Source organism: Candoia aspera, chromosome 7 (assembly GCF_035149785.1).
Source record: "Candoia aspera isolate rCanAsp1 chromosome 7, rCanAsp1.hap2, whole genome shotgun sequence".
NCBI lineage: Eukaryota > Metazoa > Chordata > Lepidosauria > Squamata > Boidae > Candoia > Candoia aspera.
This window is the reverse complement of record NC_086159.1, coordinates 45,001,258-45,025,926: the sequence shown is the minus strand read 5'-3', so window position 1 is coordinate 45,025,926 and position 24,669 is coordinate 45,001,258. Positions and strand designations below refer to the sequence as shown.

The window sequence follows — 24,669 nt, the reverse complement described above, 5'->3', positions numbered from 1 at the left end:
ACCAGTTTCCATGTTTTATTTTCTTTCAAGGATGCTAATTCCTGTTGCATGGCAGAATGCCAATTTTGTGCAATCTCAGGTGGTAAAGCATTCACTTGTTCTAAAGACTCAGGTTCTGTGAATATGTGAAAAGCCTTTACTGTTTCAGCCTGAAAACGTGATGGAGGAACGCCTTTATTACTCCTCTGAGATCTGCGAGGTAATACAGGGCTTAAATTTTGACTCCTATCACTTTCCTGAGAAGCATCTATCTCATCAGACAGATCTTCAATTTGCTTTTCTGGTTTAATGTCCTCATCAGGCAAAAGATCACCATCAGCAAGTCCTTGCTGTTCTCTTGTGGTCAGTTCAACTGGAGAGCTAGAATTTAATCTCCCCCAGTTTTGTTCAGCAAAAGAAGCGCTTTTGCTAATTATTAATTTCTCTCCCATTATGAACCTGTAGCTCCTCTGGCTTTGTTCATAGCCAACAAAGATGGCTTTCTTTGTTGTGGGGCCTCCTTTCCTTCTCTGCTGTTTTGGAATGTGAACCCATGCAGTGCTACCAAACACTCTAAGATGGCTTACCTTTGGTTTCACACCATAAAACAAATGGAATGGAGTGTCCTGAATCATAGAGTTATACAACCTGTTCTGAACATAACAAGCAGTCGATAAAGCTTCTCCCCAGAACTTAAAACATAAGCGTGAATCTTTTAACATGCATTCCATCGCATTTTGCAAGGTTCTGCCCTTTCTTTCAGCAACACCATTTTGCTGAGGGGTGTACGGGTTAGAAAGAATTTGTTCTATCCCTTTTTCCACTAGGAACCTTCTGAATTTGTGAGAAAGGTATTCTCCTCCTCTATCACATTGGAGTGCAGATACAGGCCTAGGGAATTTTCCATTTGCCCATGTCACAAAACCTTTAAATTTCTCAAATGCCTCATCTTTATGTTTTAAGATGTAGATAAATGTGTATCTTGAGAAATCATCAATGATGGTCATTGCATACCTTGCTTGTCCAAGACTTGGAGCAAAAGGACCAATAATATCAGAGTGTACAATTTCCAAAGGTCTAGTTGTAACTCTGTCACTGTGCTTACTCACAGGAGCTTTTAGTGTTTTGCATTCTTTGCAAACTACACAATCTAAGTATTTAGCACAGGGTTTTATCTTTAGGTCAGCACACAGCTGTGGCATTTGTGCTATATACTTGATATTAGCATGACCAAATTTCCTGTGCATCAGGTGTACACATTGGTCATGATATGGTGTGTTGCCAACTGCAGCCTTGCAGCTTGGCTTCCTTGCATTTTGCACAATGTACAAGGAGTCTTTTAACATACCAGTAGCACACAATTTCCCATTTTTACGTATCTCACAACCATTTTTCTTAAATGTTATGATATACCCTGTTGCAGCCAATTGTGCCACAGATAAAAGGTTTGATTGTAAATTTGGCACATACAACACACCTTTTATAGTTTCTCCTAAGCAGGATAAATACAAGTCACCTTGTCCCATAATTTTGGTCACAGACCCATCAGCCAAAGATACACTTTGTCTTTCAGTTTTAGACAGTGACACAAAAGAGCTTTTACAATTACATAAATGACAACTGGCCCCAGAATCTAACACCCATACATCAGAATTACCCTTCTCAGCAACCTGTGCAATTTGGGTTGTCTGAAGAGCCTTCTTCTGTGTTGCTCTTGTGTTCTTCTGCTCTGTCTTTCTACTCTTGGGTCTCATGGCACAGTCTCTTTGCAAATGTCCAGCTGAACCACAAGTGAAGCATCTCTGGCTTGCTAGCGCTGTGGCCTCAGGTTCCTTTCCCTTCTTTTCCCTTATTTTCTGGTCTTGCAGCTTTCCAGAAGAGATGGGGGGGGATCTTTCCTCTCTCTTCTCCCATTCAGCGAGTAAGCGCTGTGTAACATACGATGGGGTGAGGTCTGCTTCAGGCATAGCCTCCAGGGTACAAATCAGCGTGTCCCACGTTTCATTCAGTGAGGACAGGAGGATATAGGATTTTGTGAGAGGTGTAAATTCCATTCCTCTCTCCTGCAACTCAACAAACAGCTGCTGAATATAATGCAGGTGCTCAGGAAGGCTTTCTCCTTCTGCAAGGTAGGCTCTGTACAGCTTTTTCGTCAGAGTAACTTTACTCCCTGCTGTTGCCTTTACATATAAGTCTCTCAAAGCGTCCCAAAGTTGCTTTGCAGACTGCATGCCTCGCACGTGGACTAGCTGATTGTCCTCAACTCCCAAGATAATGGTGGCTCTAGCCCGCTCATCCTGTCTCAGCCATTCAGCATTGGGATTTTGGGGGGTTTGCTCACCAATTTGCAGCCAAAGATCCTCTCTGCGAAGATACATCTCCATCTTCAGGGCCCAATTCAAATAGTTGGTCTCTGATAGGCGCTCCAGAGGCATCGCTGAGGGCTGGGAGGCAGCCATGGCTTCTTCCTTCTTTTGCAAGTCACCTCAGCTAGCTTCTAAGTCCTGCAGACCGGCAGTTGCTGGAAAATCTCCAGGTGGCTCCAAAGAAAATCTTCACAGGTCTTTGCTACCTGCCTTTAAATTGTGCACGAGGTGTGGAGCTGACCTCTCTTTTCTCTCTGGGTTTTACTGCGTTGTTTACTGGGCCCATAACCTGTTGCAGATGCTGGGAAAGCCTTTAGCCCAGGAGAGGTCAAAAAAGTCACACACCAAGCATTTCTATAAAAAATAATTTATTTACAGAAAGCAAAAACAAAAGCAAAACATTTAAAGGACTTAGCTCTCATTGAGAGCTACCTGGCTTGCTACATGCCGGCAGAGAGAAAAAGAGGAAGTGAAGAACAAGTCCGGGCAGGATTCCTCCCCCCAGGCTATTTTGCATGAAGCACGTGAGAGGAGACAATCACTTGCAACCTTTCACCCGGCCAAATGATTAGGTATAATAGTAGCTTAATCTGTTAGTAGGAAAACCTCAACAGAGATTACAAGAGAGTTAACAGGTATACAATGGGTTATACACATAGAAAGGAATGTGAGCGCACTAGGCAAACAGCTGGTGTGTTCCCCCTTGTGTGCCTGCTTACCCTCTTGTAATCACTTTTCAATCACTCTACTCTGAAAGCGGGGAAAACAGGTCTGGCACAGGAGAGATTGCCTAAAGAGATTGCTTGTTCTTTTTTGTCTCTCCCCCCCCCCCCTTTCAGAGCAGACAGATAGCTTAAACAAGTGAGGGGGGAGGGGGAAACAGGGAAAAAAAAACAAGGAAGCAATGATTTTTCTTCAAGTATTAAGAGCAGATTTCCTTTGACTTCTAATAACTATTTAAATATGATGGATAGAAGAGACTTCTATAAGGAAAAATAAAACTACATTTAAAGTGATTTTGGCAAGGATGGTACGGAATGAAATTGAATTCAAGGGGATAGAAAGAAACACATTTTTATACTAGGCTGTTTTTTTCTTACTAGTAGACAAGGGAATGTGTGTGTGCGTGCATGTTTCTGATAATGCCAGAAGAAACTGAAGGAAACTTAGATAGTTAAATGACTGAATTTACATATAATACTAATCCACATACTATCCATACCTTCCTGCTCATGTATCTATATATCTGTCTTAATGACATAGAAGGTTGTGGGAGTGTTGAAAGACAACAGTGTTCATGTATATGCATATTACATCAGCTACATTGGCTAGCTGTTCACTTCTTGTCCCAGTTCAGAGTGCCTATGATAACTTTAAAACCCCCAAAGTTTTATCAAGTATTTTTGATATAGACTATAAGAGTGATTTTTTTCAAAAAATACAGTTTTTATATATTCTATCAATTATGCAAATAGTCACCTTACAGGGGAAAAAATATTTGGAGAATTTAACATGTTCTCCCACTGCTTGTTGACAGAAAATTATTTTCCTTTTGTATGTTTATATACAAAATATACATACATACATACACACACATGCATACACATACACACAGATATGCAAAACCACAAAGTATGCACTTTGTACACTAAGGTGCTCTTACCTGTATCCTAACAAATCTGAACTACCAGTAACGATTAAATGTGCTCTAAGGTGCATACGGACATGCAACTAACATCAGGATATTTGCATTAATGAATAATGTTAGTGCACTTGTGTGCATGGTAACATGTAAAGCAAGCAAAATAAAACAAATATCCAGGTGTTTTAAGTATAAAGCCTGCCTGGAACATTATTTATTAAATTTCAAACATTTTCTCATGAACAAAAGGAAAGCTATGGGAATGACTTATAACTTATATGCAATAGATTACAAATTGTAGAAATATAAACAAGAAGAATCATGCAGTTTAATGATCTTATTGGCTAAATCTGTAAACTACCACAGTAGCTTTGAGTTCAAGACTTTCTGTGTTTAGTCTCACATGGATTTGGGACAACTAAGTGGTCTGGAGAGTAATGTCCTTTTCTTCCAATTAGCAAACTTCATTATACTAAAGCAGAATTTTTAATATGGACACACATGAATAGTTGCTTATTTGTGTTCAGGTGCCAAATTTTAAGTAAAATTATGTCTTTCAATCTGAGTATCACTGATTGCTGAAGTATGGGGTTTTGTTCTATCCAAATGATGAGTAATGTTAATGAAGGTTAAACTGAGTACAACATACTGTACTTAGATTCTTAGGACATGACATATTCTAAACAATGAAGTTAGAATAGTTTATGTATAAAATATAGTTTGTGTTATTGCTAAGGAATATTGATGTTTTGATTCTTGCATTTCAGAATTTGTTTCGTGCCCGATCATTTTTAATTAACGGGAACTTTAGAACCCACAAGCTTTTAAAGTACATTTCATTCTGTTTCTAGATCTGTTAGCTGTGCCTAAGCATCCTTATGCTGCTATGGAGAACTGGGGATTAAGTGTCTTTGTGGAGCAGAGAATACTCCTGGATTCAAGCATTTCTTCCATATCATATTTACTGGATGTCACCATGGTCATTGTGCATGAGCTATGCCATCAGGTAGGAAATAAACAATATCTTGTGAGCATGCAACATAAAATTGTAAACACTATTTTAACTATAGTGAAAGCTCAAAGGCTGAGCACATTTTTGGGGACATTGCTACCTGATAAGCAAAGGTATAATTTTTCAGTTATAATTGTGAAAAGTCCCCCATCTTTAGTGAAATGGGTATCAAACATTACTATCAAACTTCTTTCCATTTAGAGTAATTATAATGGACTTCTGTTTTTGAATAGCTGAGTGTAGTGATGGTCCCTGGAAATGATTTATTGCATCTCTATAACAGTCTCAAGCTAAGTTTCATGTTCTTCTCAAAAATGCATTGGCTGAAACCAATTTGATAGTCCTTCTCTTAGTATATGAACTTGAACGTGTTTTGTTCTTTTTCTGCCATTTTCTTCTGTTCATAAATGATGAATGTCTTGCTTCTTTGCATACTGAGGATCCTAAATACCTTGGGACACATTGCAGTAAACCATTTTATATAGTTTTTCCTTTATCTTCTAACTATCTTCTAAACATAATTTAATTTTTAATAATATGAGTTGAAAATATTATAAACAGTACACTATATTTTATTTATTTATTATTTTATTTATTAAAGAGATTTATATGGCTGTGCAACTCACTCATGGTGACTCTGGGTGGCTTACAAAACTATTTTAACAATATACTTTATTTTAAATAAATAAACTTAACCAGATAAGATCACCTTTGTAACATTACAAAGGACTGTTTATAAATGAAATACATTTTAAAATTTTCCCAAGTTTTTTCATGTGAACATAACAGTGATAAACTAAGTAAAGCTGAGTACTTTTAAATCTTGTTTATTTCTTGACATATTTGTTACAAACAATTTATTATTAATTGTTCAAGATATAATTAAAACACACAAAGCAGAGTATAATAAATTTAAAGATGTATTTAACTCTCTTATTGAAATCAGTTGTAGTTAAGAAGTCTTATCTTAGATTGAATGAGAGCTCATATAAGCCCACATATAAACAATTGTTTCATATAAATTCCTTAAACCAGATATACAAAATAACAGAAGCATTTTTCCTTTTTAATATAGTCTATATGGTCATACTTTAAAGGGTTTGGATTGCTGTAGAAGTACAAAGTGATATTCCAATATCTCTGATTAGTTATTGCCAGCTTTCTTCGAAATAGTTCTCTGGAAAGCTTCTATAAACCTGAAACTCCAAACATTAATCTCAGATCCTGGGGCCAGCCTTTGCCTCCCAAAATAATTAGCTAATTTCTCAGATTTGTAAAAGGAAAATGTCTAAAGCTGATCACAGCATTGGTCATAATGGTGAAATATATCTAGGTTATTAGAAAATGCTGAAGAATGGTTACTGATTGACTGACTTATTGATATTGTCTTACAAATTTTTAGACTATAGTTGTGATTTAGAAGTTTAGAGAACTGTTTCCTGAAATCTAGTGCTTTGTGATGGTTAGTGATCAACACTTACATTATTGTTACTATGAATTATGCCTGAGATCTCTCTCTCCTTTAGTTACCAGGTACACTAATCTGCTGTTTTAAGGATTACAAGTAACAAGAAATGGTACATATTTTTAGAATTGCAAGACAACCAAAAGAAAACCCTTAAATAGATATAATCAATAGAATTTTTCTCACCTCTGATTAACTGTAATATGAAGATTATAACCATATGTGTATTAGCTAATTTTTTCCAAAGATTAATAGCAATTTATGAATAACTCTTTGTCTTCAGTCTTACAGCTTACAGTAGAACAGTTTAATTTCTATAGATACGCATCAAATACTTTCTGCAGATATGGGCCACGCTTGAGTAGAATTACAGGGCTCATTTATTGCACGAGGCCACCTTCATTTTTTTTGTGGAATAGGATAGTTTTAGTAGCCTGTCATGCTTTCAGTTATGTTAAGACCAAATGCATATAAAAATATTAGCCTTGATGGGGACGATTTAGATAACTGAGATCAATGTTTCATTTTGTATCCCAGGTAAAGCATCCCTGACAGATAATTGTCATCCTCAGCCTGAATACATCCAGTGAAGGGGAAATCATAGTACTATGTCAAACCACTGTTGCTATTAGGAAATTTTTCCTTACATTCATCTGGAACATGTCTTCCTGTAATATAACACTGTTATTCCATGTCTTGCAGTCTGGAATGATAGAGGACAAACAATATCTGCCCTTTTTGTGACATCCCTTCAGATATTTCAAGAGTGCTACCACATCCCTCCTACTCTTCCCTTCTCATGAATGCAGTATATATCCCCAGTTCCTTTTTGCTGTCCTGTAGGATTTACATTCCAGTCCTTGATCATTCTCATTGTACTTCTTGAGCCTATTCCAGTTCATCTGAATCCTTCTTACATGGTGGTCCAGAAATGTTCTAGGTGAGGTCTGATAAAAGTGGCACAGTGTCAGTCTCTGACCAGAATCTAGCAATATTTCACAGACATCTGGAGTTTGTGAAATTATTAAATTTCTATTCTATTCACTATTCTGTTCTGTTCACTATTAAATTTGTCTCTTAATCTAGGAATTGGCTAGTTAAAAATCTTCATTACAGACAAGAATAAAGACAAATAAACTAAACCAAGCCAAACTAAAGTTGATTGTCCACTGCCAGTGTAAGGCTGAAGACCCCTTATACCCATAATGATTCAAACTCTGGCTTTTCCTTCTCACTCTTTGAATGAAATAAAAGGTTCTTTGTAAGGTGCTTGGTCTTGAAGTTGAATGGTTACTAAACTACAATCTCTGGCTCTCAGTTTACTTCTGACACCTAGAGTGGAATGATTACTTCTTGTTATTTAGAAACTATTCAGTTGTTGTAATCTAACATATGTTTACCTTTTCTTGTAGCTGTCTTGCACTGCTGACACATATTTAGCTAATATTTAACTACAGTTTCAAGATCATTTTCATAAGTACTATTGGCAAGAGAGGAATTTCCATTTTATACTTGTGAATGTTATTATTTTTGTCTTTCTAGAATACATTACAGTATTAGCTATCTTCTATAACAGTATTATCTAAAAAATAAGATACAGTTAGCTATGATAACTGTATAAGATACCGTTAATTATGATAAGAATTGTTCTTAAAAATCTGTGTAGACTTAATTTCAGTAAGTATTCTTTGACCTTATCTCTATCAATATCAAACTTCCCCTTCAGCTTGCCCTTTACAATTATATGAAACACAAAGCATCTTGCTGGATAAAACCTGACCATTGGAGTTTAGTAATTTCACCTTTCTTTTGTTACCTATTATCTTTTGCCACCTTTGCTGAATAGCTGCTATATTTTTTCTTTTCTTTTTTATTCTGAACATAGCTGAAGAATCCATTTTTGGATTTAGCATCTTTTGCCAGCCTCTTATTTTATTTTCTGTTTTAGACTCCTTGACACCATCTTTACAATTCTGATATATATATACATACACACACACACACACACACACATACACACACACATACATACATATCCTTCTCACCCATATGGGTGGTATGTGTCTTCCTCAACCTGTAGGCCTGGGTGTTTGAGGGTTCTGTGCAGTATTTCAGCTCTTCCTAGCATTGCACTCTTCTGGACAGAGAGCTCTGATGTTGTTCCTGGGATCTGTTGGAGCCACGTTCCCAGCTTAGGAGTCACATCCCTGAGTGTTCCTACCACTACTATTGCTACCACTACTATCACACTAGACAGGACCCAAGGTGCAGACTGTGCAGACAGGCCTCAGAGACAGTCGAACACAATGTGGCAGAGTGTAAGATGCAGGCAGGAGTGGCATACACTGAACGGCACAACCAAGTAGCTGGCATTGTCCACAGGAACATCTGCACAGTGTAGATACACTGTGCTTTGACGTATGCAGTAAGCAATGCTCTGTTTGCCATAAACAAAATTATATTTAGGTTAAAAGTATCTGGGACATTTCAAGATTAAACCTCATTGAAGCTAATTAAATAAAATGTTTTATCAGTTCTCTTTGCTGGAAATGGAATTTTCATTGCACATGGTTTTGTATATTTTATAGCTTTAAGCCTAAGTGCTATGATTTCTGAATGTTCTAGGGACCATATGAAGCATTGTTTTTCTTCTGTGTAACTGAAGAGGGGACTAAGATTATAGTAGGAAGAATGTTATAGCAATCCATATAATATAGTGCAGTGGTAAAGGAGAACCTAAAAATGATAATGTGTCTAAAGATTAAATAGCCAACTCCACAGTCTGTGGAAGTGGAGATATTTAACTACATGAGATTAACTTAATAAGTGATTTGATCATACCTGTTAAACTAATTCAATATAGATGGACAGTTATTCTAATCATCCAGAAGATTCTTGTGTACCTGAGTGTAAGGACTGCCTACCCTAACAGACTCAGACTCACAAGCAGGAACTTAATGATATCTGATTTATTAAGGAATAGTATGCAAATACAGAGAAAGCTGAGAATGAGCAAAAGTGCGCCAAATACAAACTAAAAACCCTTGGCTCAAACGTAATCCCTCCCCTCGCCCTGCTGTTGCAAACTCCCCACCCCCAGGTGCTGGTAACCGTTTCTGCTGATGTCCTGGGAAAGAAACCTTGAACACACGAGATAACCCAAACACATTCCAATCCAGCTGCCAACATATAACAATTCCACGAGATGGAATCCTCCTCCCCTCCCCGACGAAACACGCATCAGCCAAATGACATGCGAAACGTTACGATGTAACGGCAACATTGGAACAATGAACATGACATACCCCCCCCAAAAAAACGAAACACTAAGGAGCAGGTTTCAGAGGATAAGCCAGATGAAAATGTCTAACTAAAACAGGAGATTGAACATCATGGGCAGACACCCACGCAGGGTGGGGGAAGTGCTTCCAACGAATGAGGTATTGCAGGGAGCCACGATGCCTGCGAGAATCAAGGACCTCCTTCACCTCAAAGTGTTGCTGTCCGTCAATCATGATCAGAGCAGGAGGTGGAGGCTGTGGGTGCCAGTGATTGGAGTGGGTGACAGGCTTGAGCAAGCTGCAATGAAAAACAGAATGCAAACATTTCAGGTTGCGAGGCAAATCCAGTTTAAACGTGACAGGGTTTACGATGCCCACAATGGGAAAAGGACCCACAAACTTAGGAGCCAACTTTTTGGAGGGCTGTGGGGACTTTATGAACTTGGTGGAAAGGTAGACCTGATCCCCAACTTTAAAATCAGGTTGAAGGGCGCGCCGCTTATCGGCATGCAGCTTATAAGTAGACCGGGCATCAGCCAAAGCCTGCTGAAGAATCAGCTAGCTGAGCAGCCCAATCAGAAGGAGAGCAGGGCTGTGTGGGGGGTTGGGGCAACTCAGGGATGGGGACAAAATCCCGTCCAAAAATAACATGAAAAGGGGTGTGCCCTGTGCTCTGATGAACGGCATTGTTATAAGCCACCTCAGCAAAAGGTAGCAAATCAACCCAATTATCCTGTTGATAATTGACAAATGCCCTCAAAAACTGCTCCAGGGTTGAATTGAGAACCTCCGTAGATCTGTCAGTCTCCGGATGCGATGCAGTGGACAATGCCTGCTTGGTGCCCACCAGCTTCAAAAATGACTTCCAAAATTGGGAAGTGAACTGTGTCCCGTGGTCCGTGACCAAGCGGGAGGGGCTACCGTGGATCCAGTAGATGTGGATTAGAAAAAGGCGGGCCAACTGCTGAGCAGATGGAATAGAAGCACATGGAATGAAATGGGCTTGCTTGGAAAAATAGTCCTTTGCTACCCAAATGACAGTTTTTCTCTGACTAGGAGGCAGATCCACAATGAAATCCATAGAAACCTCCTCCCAAGGACAGGAGGGGCTGGCCACCGGCTGCAGCAGCCCATGCGGTTTCCCCCCTTTCCATTTTGACATGGCACAGACAGGACAAGAAGCAACATAACTTTTTACATCACGTCTTAAGGTGGCCACCAAAACTGGCGCCGTACCAGGTGCAATGTTTTGACAAACCCAAAATGACCAGCCACCTTATCATCATGACATCTATTTAAAATTTCCCTTCACAAATTGTCAGGCACATAGAGGCGGTTTTGCTTCCAAGCTAACCCTTTGTCAAATGTAACATTGTCTCTATTCGCCTGCAACCAAGTATCAGATTTCACCTCTTGTAGAAACTATTGTTGCAATTGAGAGGGAACCAGAGTCCTCCCCCCAGCCGGTGAAACTGATGCAGGAGGCAGCTGTGCACGAGGTTGAGTGTGTGTGACAGCCTGCAAACCCAATTGGGGTTCTGTCCACACCGTACCCACAATGTCAGGTACCTGGACCGCATCCTGGGGTAGGCGGGAAAGCGCATCAGCCAGGAAGTTTTTCTTGCCCGGAATGAATTTCAATTTAAAGTCAAAGTGACTAAAAAATTGTGCCCAGCGGATCTGTTTAGGACTAAGCTTCCGGGGTGCGCTGAGTGCTTCCAAATTTTTATGGTCAGTCCAAACTTCAAAAGGACATTTAGCCCCCTCTAAAAGGTGGCGCCATGCCTCCAAAGCCGCCTTGACAGCAAAAGCTTCCTTTTCCCAAACATGCCACCGCCTTTCCGTCTTGGAAAATTTCCAGGACAGATACGCACATGACTTCAGGTGGTTGTCAGCATCCGCTTGCAGCAAGAGTGCTCCAATTGAAAATCAGAAGCATCCACTTGAACCACAAAGGGTTTAGTGGGATCAGGGTGTTGAAGAATGGGTTCAGCAGTAAACAGGCTTTTGAGTTTGTCGAAAGCCACCTGGCAGTCAGTTGTCCAATCTAGCAATGCCCCCGGGTTCTTTACCTTGTGTGTGTCCCCCAACCCCTTGGTACGTAACAAGTCAGTAAGAGGCAACACAATTTCCGCAAACCCCTGGATGAATTGGCAGTAATAGTTGGAAAATCCAAGGAACCTTTGGAGTTGCCTACGGGTACGCGGGCGCTCCCACCCCAAAATGGCTTGAATCTTTGCAGGATCCATCTCAATGCCCTTGTCAGAGATCCTGTACCCCAGGTAGTCAAGCTGAGTCTGATGAAATTCACACTTAGAAAGCTTAGCATAGAGCTCAGCCTTTCTCAGTTTGCTAAGCACCTGTTTCACCAAGCGCTCATGTTCCTCTTCCGTTTCAGTATAAATCAAAACATCATCCAAATAGACCAGTACACCCTTGAACAAATGTTCATGTAACACTTCATTGATCAATTGCATGAACACCCCTGGTGCCCCCGCCAACCCAAAAGGCAGAACTTTATACTGAAAAGAACCCAGTGGACAATTAAAGGCAGTCTTCCATTCATCTCCCTCCCGTATGCGGATGCGGAAATAGGCTTACCGCAAATCCAGCTTAGAGAAGATTCTCCCCTTAGCCAGATGTGCTAACATGTCTTTTATTAATGGCAGAGGATATTTATTTAATATCGAGACCGCATTCAATCCACGGTAATCTGTACAAAGTCTCAATGTCCCATCCTTCTTCCCCCGAAATAAGACGGGGGTGCCTACTGGCGAGTTCGCTGGTTCAATAAAACCCCTGGCCAAATTCTTGTCCACAAACTCCCTCAACGCTGCCAGTTCCTTCTGAGTCATGGCATAAATATTCGGCTTGGGCAATTGAGCGTCGGGGACCAACTCTATCGCACAGTCAGTTTTTCGATGGGGTGGGAGTTGGTCCGCGTCTTTCTCACCAAACACATACGCAAAGCCTTGGTATTGCTCTGGCAAGCCCTCCAGTGGTGTGACAGCGAAATGCGGGGTTGCTGCTGCCGCCCTCCCCACTGCAGCCTCTGGAGCGTCTTCCTCCCCAGGGGCTTGATAGAAACCATCCCCAAAAGTCAAAGTCCTGTGCACCCAATTTATATAGGGGTTTTGTTGGACCAACCAAGGAATCCCCAGAATGACCAGGGGATGCCCCACAGGTGCCACCACAAACTGCAGCCCCTCACGGTGGCTGCCAATTGTAACGCCACCATTCCCGTGAAATGGGTGACCAGTTTCCCTCCCGCAGTAGAACCATCCAGCTGGGTGAAAATCATGGGACACTGCAGTGGAAAACTGGGTAACTCCAGAGCAGCCACCACATCAGGGTGCATCAAACAACACGAACACCCCAAATCGATCAGTGCCCAAACTTCAACGGTCCTTGTGCGGGAGCCTAACTTCACTTTCACGTTCAGCGTGGGACAGTTGGCACTCACCGAAACATCTTCACGCCTGTCCTCCACCACCTGCCCACAGGCGCTCTTTAGAGCAGGTGGCTGGCGTTTCCTGCCGGCTGGTGTAGATCGAGCTCCCCCTCGCACCCGAAGTAAGGAACCTCCTCCGCTTCAGTTTCTGCCTTGGCTGCCTTCATTTTCCTGGGTAGGGAGGGTGATTTCCCCGCCGGCTTCCCCGAACGATCATCGGTCTTGCCCTTCGGGCACGCCGCCGCTCGGTGACCCTCCTTTCCACATCGGAGGCACTGGCCTTTCGCATAACGGCACTCCCTCTCCTCCTCCCAGGCACGTTGACCAGACTTTCCAGTAGGCGCAGCAAGGTGAGAACCCTTGCTAAGCCTGGAATGTCTCATCACCTTCCTGTGAGCGAAGGTCTCATGGGCATGTTCAGCCTTCCCTGCAACTGTATCCATTCATACAGGGTATCTGGGTCGTCCCTACCCAGCGACCACCTCGGGACCTCCGTGTTCAGACCATCCTTAAATAGCTCTATTAAGGTAGATTGGGACCAATCCTCAACCTTCCCAGCCAGAGCCTTAAATTCCAGAGCATAGTCCGCTACAGATCGTGGCCCCTGGCTAAGCTCCCTCAGTGCCCGTTTTGCCCTTTCTTTAGCTAACAGGTCTTCAAAGTGTAACTTTAATGCCCACAGGAATTCTTCGAACTCCTCCAGCTCAGGAGCATCCGATTGACATAACTGCACAAACCAATCGGCAGCCCGCCCCTTCAGCTTAGTGGCAATGGCATTAATCTTGGCTCTTTCTGACTGAAAATACGGTCCCCATTCATCCATTGCATTAGTAAGGAAGAATGACAACTTAGTTTGATCTCCGTCAAATTTAACTGTAAAGTCCTTAACCCCCACTCCGGGCAGTCCCTTCACCACATCTGGGTGGTCGGACTTTCTTTTCGCTCCCAGGGATCTCCGCTCTTGAGGAGGGGACTTTGAAATTCGCACCCTCGGCGCCCTTGCCTCCTCTCTGTGCCGGGTCCCACTCCTTTCCTCCGAAGAAGGGGGGGGGCGAAGAAGGGGACGAATGCCTATTACTAGACTCCCCTCTCCTCCTCTCCCGAGGACCCCAGTCCATTGATATTTTCTGAAGCATGAATTCTATTGACTCCAATTTGACCTCCACCAGTCTTATACGGCCAGGGGTTTGGGAATCCTCCTTTCTCTCCTGCCTCACCACGGTTAGGGACATCGGGTATCGCTGCTTCCAAGACGTTTTGGACGTCCCTGGTAGGGGTCCCTGTGTTTCGTCCCAGGTGATCAGATCGCCTGGCGACTCGCCGGTCGGTTCAGGGGCTCTTTTACCTCCAACCTCCTCTTCTCCCAGGCTGGAGCTCGACATCTCCCGAATTTCCAAGAGCTCCTGAGTAGGGACCCTCTCTGTTCTTATCACCATGGAGTCGGGTTCCCCCTCACTCGATTCCTCGCTTTCCACGGTTTGGGGATTTGGTTTGCTCATCGCTAGCACTTCTCCCTCACAAAATAAATCTGGAAAGGGGCTAATGGTAAACTTTTTGGGATTCTCAGCTTTATGTAAGGATTGCCTACCCTAACAGACTCAGACTCACAAGCAGGAACTTAATGATATCTGATTTATTAAAGAATAGTATGCAAATACAGAGAAAGCTGAGAATGAGCAAAAGTGCGCCAAATACAAACTAAAACCTTCGGCACAAACGTAATCCCTCCCCTCACCCGGCCATTGCAAACTCCCCACCCCCCAGGTGCTGGTAACCATTTCTGCTGATGTCCTGGGAAAGAAACCTTGAACACACGAGATAACCCAAACACATTCCAATCCAGCTGCCAACATATAACAATCCCACGAGATAGAATCCTCCTCCCCTCCCAAACGAAACACGCATCAGCCAAATGACATGCAAAACGTTACGATGCAGCTGTAACATTGGAACAATGAACATGACACTGAGCTGGAGAGATCTTTTTATTCAGTCTAGAAATAGTGAGATACAGGAGTTGTTTTGGAATTACAAAGGGGCAGTATTTAAGTGTCCTGCTTTTTGAGACCAAAAACATCCTTATGAAACATGATCATAGTTCCTTTTTTCCAGTGCAACAAGATTTAAATAAAAAATTTTGGTTGAACAATAAGTAATTTCAGTTTTTTGCCCATTTTATTTAGGAAGTAACCTGTTGTTTCAGTAACTTTGGTTTAGTATTTACTGATACTATAAAGGAAGTGAGGGCAACCCATGGCCTGCATATGGTGCCTAGTGATCTATTTGCCTCTAGAGGCCTCTGCTCCTATTCTTACCCTTAGTTGTCCCCCAAAACCTGCCCAAAAATGAATCAGAAAATTTCAGCTATAGGTATTCTGGTACCATCACTGTATTACCAGATGGCCTTCTATGACTCTTCAGAAAGTTGAGTTGTGATTCCCAATCCCTTGGAAATTGCCTACCTCTATTGTTATGGAAAGTTGTATAAGAAGCAGTTATCCAGGTAACCTTTCATGGGGACAGCTTTTGTTGGAACCCTTTATTAAAATTTCTGATACAAATCAAGGTAAGAAAAAAGATAATTAAGTATTCCTAATTTGCACAAGAACTCTTCAGAGCTGTTGTGGGGATTTCATTCCACTTGATTATAGAAATAGAATGTATAGAAATAAAAACTATAAACAAAACAAAAATAATAATTTAACCAAACTGAACTCATTTTTCAGTGGTTTGGTGATCTTGTAACTCCTGTATGGTGGGAAGATGTATGGCTGAAAGAAGGCTTTGCTCACTATTTTGAATTTGTTGGAACTGACTATCTCTATCCAGGCTGGAATTTGGTAAGTTTATTAATGTTTATTATGTAAAACCTGCTGAAAGGATACTTTCCTCTTATACTATCGGTTAGGGTCATAGCTTAGGGAGTTGTAATTCATGCATACAACATAGATATGCATGCAGAAGATCCTGTGCTCATTCTCTGGGTTTGCATACCTCAACCTGGTATCACCTGGATGCTGGGATTTTACCTCCCAAACTTCCCAGAGCATGATCTTTGATAATTGTCCAGTGGCTATACTCCCTAAGAGTTCTAGGAGGTCTAATTTCCACATATTTAGAGATAGACAGTTTGAGCAAAGCTATTATAGAAAAATATAGTAAACAAATGTAAGATCTACTTCAAGCCAGTCATCACTCATGGTGACTTCATGGATATGTCCCTGTAGTTTTCGGTGTGTGTGTGTGTGTGTGTGTATGTGTGTGTGTGTGTGTGTGTGTGTATCAATGGATCAATTGTCTGGTACTATATAAGACTGCTTTATGTCGAGTTATTGAGGAGCACTGAAAAAATACCAAATGATAAGTATAATCTCCCATTTATTGTAAAAGAAATAAGATCATGACAGTCTTGAAGTATTTTTATTACATTTTTATTATATTTAAATTATTTTATAATTTATTAATTATTAACTACTGCTTCTACATTCAAGACCATTTCTACTTTGAACAGTACTGTAAATCAGAGCACCTACTAATCTGCTATATTATACTTCTGGGATTTTAGATATTACATATAAGTAAAATAGATACTTTAAACATTTCATTTTACTTCCCTAAGAATATTTCTGCATAGAGATTACTTTGTTTTAAGGATACTATTATTTATTGTTAAAATTCCATTTTCTGCAGTTTGCCATCCTTGTCTTTTTATATATTTACAGATATATTTTTATTATAAAAATGCCAAATGAGCCTCTATCATATTTGAGAACTCTTTTACAAATGTAAAATCATTCAAACTGCCAGAAAAGGCATAACAGTAAGCATCCTTCTCTGCCCCAACAGAAAAAAGGCACTTCTTGAATTTTGGTCACATTCTTCTAAGTGTAATGCAATGGAATCTGGTAGATCTTAATAATTTCATTACAGTTGAAATGTTATAGACTACATAGGTTATATTCTGTATTTTATCTTTACTGTGTTAGAAAAGAAATGTTCTACAGCACTTACAATTATGTTCAGCAAAGCAAACTAATGTTGTCTAGGAAGTTCTCCTGTAGCTAAAAATTGATATTAAATTATTTTTACAGTCAGTAATACGGAAAGGAAATTCCTCTATCATTACACTGGAGTCTAATAAGCTAATGAGGACACAGCCCTGCTGGTAGTGAGAAGTATTTAATATGACTAAATGAAAATAAAAATAGGTAATAATCAAAATGTACACAAGCTAAAATTCTGGGCTTCACATATGAACAAAAATTGTTAATTTAAATAGCAACCAATATAACAGTCCTGGAAATGAGTGAAATAGACATTTATGTTCTGGTTCTGAGCAAAATATTGATTCCACTGTTGTATCCTAAGCTTTCACAGAATGTCTTTTAGTAAAATTGAAAGGCAGAAATGTTGAAGAGAAAAAAAGGGGGGAGGGGGAAGTGCAGTGCAGCATTATCCCAAGCAGAGGGGTTTGCAGATCAAATGTTTGCTCTTCAGCAATATATATTAATGTGATAAAGTTTATTATATGTCTGTTGATTTACAGAAAGTAAATGGATAAAGTAGATATTATAGCTTACTTCCTTATTTAATTTCTCTTTTCTTTTCTTTTCTTTTCTTTTCTTTTTAAATTTATTAGCCATCCAACTCCAATGGACTGGGCAGCATACAAAACTAGAAAAAACATAAAAACAGCTAAAAACATTAAATCAGACAGACAGCCCAGACTAAAATGATCTAATAACAACAAAACATGACAAACATCAACCCCAGGCCTGGGACCAAAGCCAGGTTTTCAAAGCTTTCTGGAATCCTGGGAGAGAGGGCACCGTCCTTATCTTTGGGGGGATGCTGTTGCAGAGGGTGGGGGCTGCAACAGAGAAGGCACACTTCCTTGATCCCACAAGATGACAATGCTTAATGGAGGGGACATGGAGTGGACCCACTCTGCTGGAATGTACTGGGTGGGCAGAAATGATTGGAGACAAGCAATCCTTCAGATATCCAGGGTATATGGAATAGGGTTTGGCTATGGAATGTTTTGTCCACTATAGACTTGAATGCAATAAGAGGAGTATATGATGAAATAAAGTTGTATTTCTTTCTTACACTGATAAGAAAGATAGTGAAGGTGTGATCAGTTCATGTTCCAGAACTGAGTACAGGTAGTCCTCAACTTATGACCACAATTGGGATTGGATCTTCGGTCACTAAACAGTGCAATTGTTAAGTGAGGCATCATGTGCCTGTGCCTGATTTTACAACCTTTTTTGCCATGGTTGTTAAGTGAATCATGTGGTTGTTAAGCAAATACAGCTTTCCCCATTGATTTCACTTGACGGAAGCCAGCTGGGAAGGTCACAAATGTTGATCACGTGACCCTAAGAACCTGCAACCATTGTAAGTACATGCTAGTGGCCATGCGGTCATGTGACCGCAAGGACGCTGTGATGGCTGTAAGTGTGAGGACCAGTTGCAAGTGACTTTTTCCAGCGCTGTTGTAATCTTGAATGGTTGCTAAACAAATGGTCATAAGTCGAAGACTACCTGAAAAAACAAGAAGCAATAAGGTAAAAAGTGAATGGATTCTGAATTGTGACCAGTACAAAAGAAGAATGAATAGGTTGACAGCAAGGCAAAAATTGAGAAAGTTGTGGTTGGGTGGAATTGATGAGAAGTTTAAAGAAGGTGGGAAGGTTAAAGAACAAAAGTCAATGTATTAACTGGTGTGTACAACGATGGTTTGTTATCTGATGCCTTTAATTTCTTCTGATTACTATTTATTACTCCTTTTCTATGCTTTGCATCACAAAAGGGATATGTATTTTTATGATCAGAAATATTTCAGTGGGGCAGGACTGTCTGTTAAAAGATCATTCTGACATCTAAAAATGGAATAGCTATTACTATTATTTATTATTGCTATCAATCTTTGAAAATACTGTAAGTACTAAGGAATGCAATGAATGTATGCATGTTGAAGTTACTTCTGGCACATTTTGAAATCCATATCTATCTATGCAAGATAAAATAAATGATACTCCAGAGAACTTACATTTTGCTTTATTTCAAAGGGTAGATTTGGATGTAAGAGTAAGCTGAAGTTTTACAAACCAGAATCTGGCTTACCTTTCAATGAGAACTCAGCCAAAGCAGAAAATTTATTTATTTATTTGTATAATTTGTCCCCGCCCATCTCCTCCTGTCGGGGGACTCTGGGCGGTTTACAGTAATCAATTGAAACAATAATAAAATTCACAATATAAAATTACAATAATAAATAATATAAATAAGAATAAAAAATAAAAAATAAAAAAGTCCAAGTGGCAAAAGAATCTAAAGCAGTCCAAGTGTGGGAGAAGTAGTCTATAGCAGCCATCCCCATGTGGATCTATTTCCCTCTCCACCCCAAGCGAGGCAGCAGAACTAGATCTTCAGACTCCTCCGAAAGGCCAGGAGCGATGGGGCCAATCTCACCTTCCAGGGCAGCATGTTCCATAGGGCTGGTGCCAATGCAGAGAAGGCTCACTTCCTGGACCCCACCAAATGAAGTTGTCTTAGAGACGGGGTCGCAGGATGCCCTCTCTGCACAATTGGGTGGGACTGGCTGATGTAATGGGGAAGAGGCAGTCCCTCAGGTAGCCTGTCCCCATGCCATGTAGGGCTTTAAAGGTAATAACCAACACCTTGAATTAGACCTGGAAGCAAACTGGTACCCAATGCAGCTCGTGCAGCAGCAGTGTTACATGTGCCAAACTGGCACCAAAGACAGCTCACATGGCTGCATTCTGGACCAGCTGAAGCTTCCAGATACTTTTCAAGGGTAGCCACATGTAGAGTGCATTGCAATAGTCTATATGAGAAATAACAAGGGTGTGAGTGACTGTTCAAATGGCCTCCCGATCCAGGAAAGGGCGTAACTGGTGCACAGCATGTAGCTGCACAAAATGTCATGAGTGAGGATGGCGAGCAGGGGGCTCCCATCCAGGACTGAAGAAGCGTGGGAAAACCCAGACATATAAACCCCAAAGACTAAGGCGGGCCCGATCTGTGTCTCTTTGAATGGCCACCTAATTCCTCAGTACTACGCATGCACTTTACAGCCTGGATGGGAGCCCCCTGCTCGCCATCCTCACTCATGACACAAAGGCTCTCCTGGCCACGGCTGCCACCCGCTCTTTGAGCAGGAGCCGTGAGTCCAGGAGGACCCCCAGATTACGTACCGGGTCTGTCTGGGGCAGTGCAACCCCATCCAGAACAAGAGATGTTAATGTCCCAGATACGGAAGAACCATTAACCCACAGCCACTCCATCTTACCAGGGTTCAGTTGAAGCCTGTTGTTCCCCATCCAGACCCCTACAGCCCCCAGACACTCGGAGAGGGCAGTCACGGCATCACTTACTTCACCCAGGATGGAGATATACAACGGTGATGGATGATCTCACCCAGTGGTTTCATGTAGATGTTGAAAAGGAGTGGAGAAAGTACCAAACCCTGCGGCACCCCACAAAGGAGGGGCTGAGGGTCAGACCTCTCGCTCCCTATCACCACCGACTGGGACCAGCCCTGGAGGAAGGAGGTGAACCAGTGCAAGACCACGCCACCCACCCCCAACTCCCTGAGCTGCCCCAAAAGGATACCATGGTTGATGGTATTGAAAGCTGCTGAGAGATCAAGGAGAGCAAGGATGGACCGCAGTGCATCCCGCTTTTGCCAGAGATCATCCATAAGTGCGACCAATGCTGTTTCTGTCCCATAACTGGGCCTGAAACCTGACTGAAAGGGGTCCAGATAATCTGTTTCCTCCAGGACCCTCTGGAGCTGCAAAGCCACCACTTTCTCAACCACCTTTCCCACAAAGGTGGGAGACTGGACGAAAATTGTCCAGAACAGTAGGGTCCAGCGATGGCTTCTTGAGGAGGGGATGCACCAACACCTCTTTAAAGGCAGCTGGGAACACCCCCTCTCCCAGGGATGTATTAACCATCGCATGGACCCAACCATATGTCATCTCCCAGGCTGCTTTTAGCAGCCAGGAGGGGCATGGGTCTAGATGACACATGGTGGCACTTACTGTCCATAGGATCCTGTCCACTTCCTCAGGTCCAACAGGATCAAACTGCTCCCAGATAACTAGGTAAGCCCGTTCCCCTGGTATCTCTTCAGACCAAGCCTCACACCTGGAGTCTAACTTGGAGTGGATCTGAGCGATTTTGGCCTGGAGATGCTCATTAAATTCCTCTGCATGGCCCTGTAGGTGGGTCACCGAACCCACCTTCCCCAAAAGGGATCAAGTGATCTTAAACAGGGCTGTTGGCATTCTGCAGGCACAATAAGAGCAGAGAAGTATTGATGCTTTGCCGCTTTTATCGCCACAAAGTAGGCCTTAATAGTGGCTCTAACCTGTGTTCGGTCGAATTCAGTCTTTGTCTTCCTCCAGCGGTGCTCTAGGCATCTCTAATCCTCTTCAGAACCCTCAACTCCTCCGTAAACCACGGGGAGTGACGGGTTCGATGGGACAAGAGAGGCCACACAGGTGCGATCCTGTCCAAGGTCCCAGCCGCCTCCCTATTCCAGGCCGCAGCTAGGGCCTTCACTGGACTGTGCAGCATATCACTGGGTATAACCCCCAGTTCCTTCTAAAACCCTACCAGGTCCATCAGTTGCTGGGGGTGGATCAATTGAATGGGTCCTGCCTCCCTGCGGAGGGGGGTAGCATAAGAGAATCTCAGGGCCACCAGGGCATGGTCTGACCATGACAAAGGGGACAGCTGTAACTCTCCCCTCAGATCACATTGCCACTGCTCTGTCAAGAAAACCAAGTCCGGGGTGAGGCCACTGTCTCGAGTCGGGTCCCAAATTATCTGGGACAGGCTCATGGCTGCCATGGTAGCCATGAACTCCTGAGCTGCCTCTGAGGCACGCCCCAGGGATGGCAGGTTGAAGTCTCCCAGAACCATAAGCCTGGGGAACTCCACCGCCAGCCCTGAGATGGCCTTGAGGCTCAGGCAGGGAAGTTGCCGCGCAGCAGGGAGTCTGGTACAGCAGCAACACTCCCAACTGTTCCCGTGCACCCAACTTGAAAAACAGGGTCTCACAACCGGCCACTTGTGGAGCAGGGCCCCTGAAGGCCACAAGACAGTCTCAGATGACCACAGTCACCCCACCTCCCCTGCCCTGGAGTCTTGGCTGGTGCCATACCATAAACCCAGCCAGGCACATTTCCGAAAGGGGCACCCCCCCTTCAGGGTCCAGCCAGGTCTTGGTAATACATGCCAGGTCTGCCCCCTCCTCAGTGATCAAGTCACATATGAGGGGGGCCTTGTTATTAACTGACCTGGCAATAAAAAAAAAATATCTAGTTGTATGGTTCCCAAACTCTTTTTTTTGGATGGTAATAAAGTTGTAGAGTCCTTGGTGCTCTCTGAGCTTGGTTGTTTGCTTGCAGATGTTTCATTACCTGATTAGGTAACGTCTTTTCCCTTAAAGTTTTCACAATGAAAAATATACTATCCCTTAGTTGGATCAATTGGATTCAATTGAAGGTTTCCAAACACTCAGTGTGGCATAGCTAGTAAAGAACCTTTATTCCACACTGTGATTAAAACAGTTTCAAAAAGTTAATTGCCCTTTTTACACCTTCTTAGGTTTAAAGTTGATACCTTCTACTGCCTTTCACATGGCTTAACAGAAACACTGTTTTGTGCTTTTCTTGCCTAGTCTTGGTTCAGCTGGTTACTGATGTTTTCAGCATGCCTGCCCTGGGAAACTCTAGCTCCTGCCGAATTTCCCCCACATATTATTGATACATTTGTAGACAGATGAACCAAATATGCAACAAACTTGTGATAACTTTTCCTTTGTGTTTGTTCAGTATACTGAGCCTGAGAATTTTAGCTCCTCAGAGAGTTGTAAATTTAGAGGTATATTATTCTAAATTACTAAGTGGAGATTTTCTGTTCTAAACAGTACCTCATGTGTAGATAAACATGATCTCATGCACTAATGAAGATATCTCCTATGGGTTATGTATAATATTTCAAGAAACTACTGTTTTGCACTTCTAAATTGAAACTACTGGTGCTACCAATAAGTAGTGGTATTTCTTTTCCTCAGTCTGGAAAATAATATATAATGTATTTTCATTATTTTTATCAATTTCTTCATAAGGATATTTTTCTTTAGGGTTCTTCTTTAAATTACTTTAATAGAAGAATAAGATCTAGGCCTATCTAGACATTATCCATAGCTCTTTATTTTTCCTGCTTCCAAATAGGTGGAGTTGACATTATTTTTGTCCTTGAATGTCTGTGTTAGTAGAAAGCAGTGGAGAAGACTATGACAAAAGGAATTGCTAGTGAGTGATTTTCCTTTTTATCCATAAAATACCAATGTGTCAAATGCTTTAGCAACCACTACCACACACAGTGCTGATAAAGCATTTTAAAGGACTCAATGGCCTTCTCCCTTTCGCTCATAAAAGTTTTGCTTTGTTAACAACTTTATTGGATGACTCAAGACAGAATACATCAGTGATGACAGTTGCATTGAATTCTCCTGTTGCTCCCTTAATCTTGTTCTTTTTAAAGGAGGAGGCTGCTCTGACTTTCTCTTAACCATGTCACTTTAAAAAAAACTATTCATAGTTTATGGAGATAATCAAATGTGTCTAACATACTTATTTCTGGAATTTATGAATATTGATTGACAGTGTAGCCTTCTCCTAAGGTAGAAGAAGAAAAAAAACCTGAATCAAGAGGAGAGAATTCAGCATAACAGCCACCTTGAAGTACCCTGCCTTGATTTATCCAATACAGTTGCTAGAAAAGCCAAACTTTTAATCAAAGATTAAGTTCGGAACTCTAGTAATTGTGCAAATCTCTTTCATATTCCTTGAAATGAATTGAAAGTATAGTACTCCATGGTCTAGATGATTCTATCATTTCTCCTGGAAAACTGAAACTAGTTTAAAATTGAAATAACTGCATGTTATCATTTCTTTTTATAAAGTCAGAGTTGAGTAGACTTAATAAACATAAACATAAACATTAATTGAACATCAATAAGGTAAAGTTCTTCAAGCTAAATACTCAAAAGTATCTCATGGTACATGACCTAGGACCCTAAGGGATGGTGTCAGTTGCTGACCTCCTTCCTGACTAAAATTTTAAACAAAAATGAAGAAAGCTGTGAGTAGACTTGTAGTTGCCTTAAACTTAAACTACCTGCTAAAATATTCATCTTCTTCATTAAAATGCTGTAACATTTTGTGAGACTTACAATTCAAATCATAAAAGTATATGAAAGTTTGCAACTATTACTTTAAGATTGTCTCAGCTGATTTCACTATTTCAGTGAATTATTTTGGAATGATTGTTTCTTCTGCTTCAACATAAATTTCATGCTTCCCAGTAATAGAGGGACTTCATTTTTTATCTTTTTAAAGAAACATTCCTTCTGTAACTATTCTTG

At 41.4% G+C, this 24,669-nt stretch overlaps 1 protein-coding gene across 1 annotated transcript in view; it reads left to right on the top strand.

Moving 5' to 3' along the window:
- The window catches only part of TRHDE (thyrotropin releasing hormone degrading enzyme), a 242,607-nt gene that overhangs the window by 113,915 nt on the left and 104,023 nt on the right, over positions 1-24,669 (top strand). The window contains exons 4-5 of the mRNA XM_063308675.1: positions 4,839-4,993; positions 15,923-16,036. Coding sequence (XP_063164745.1) covers positions 4,839-4,993; positions 15,923-16,036 — 269 coding nt within the window. The remainder of the gene's footprint in view (positions 1-4,838; positions 4,994-15,922; positions 16,037-24,669) is intronic.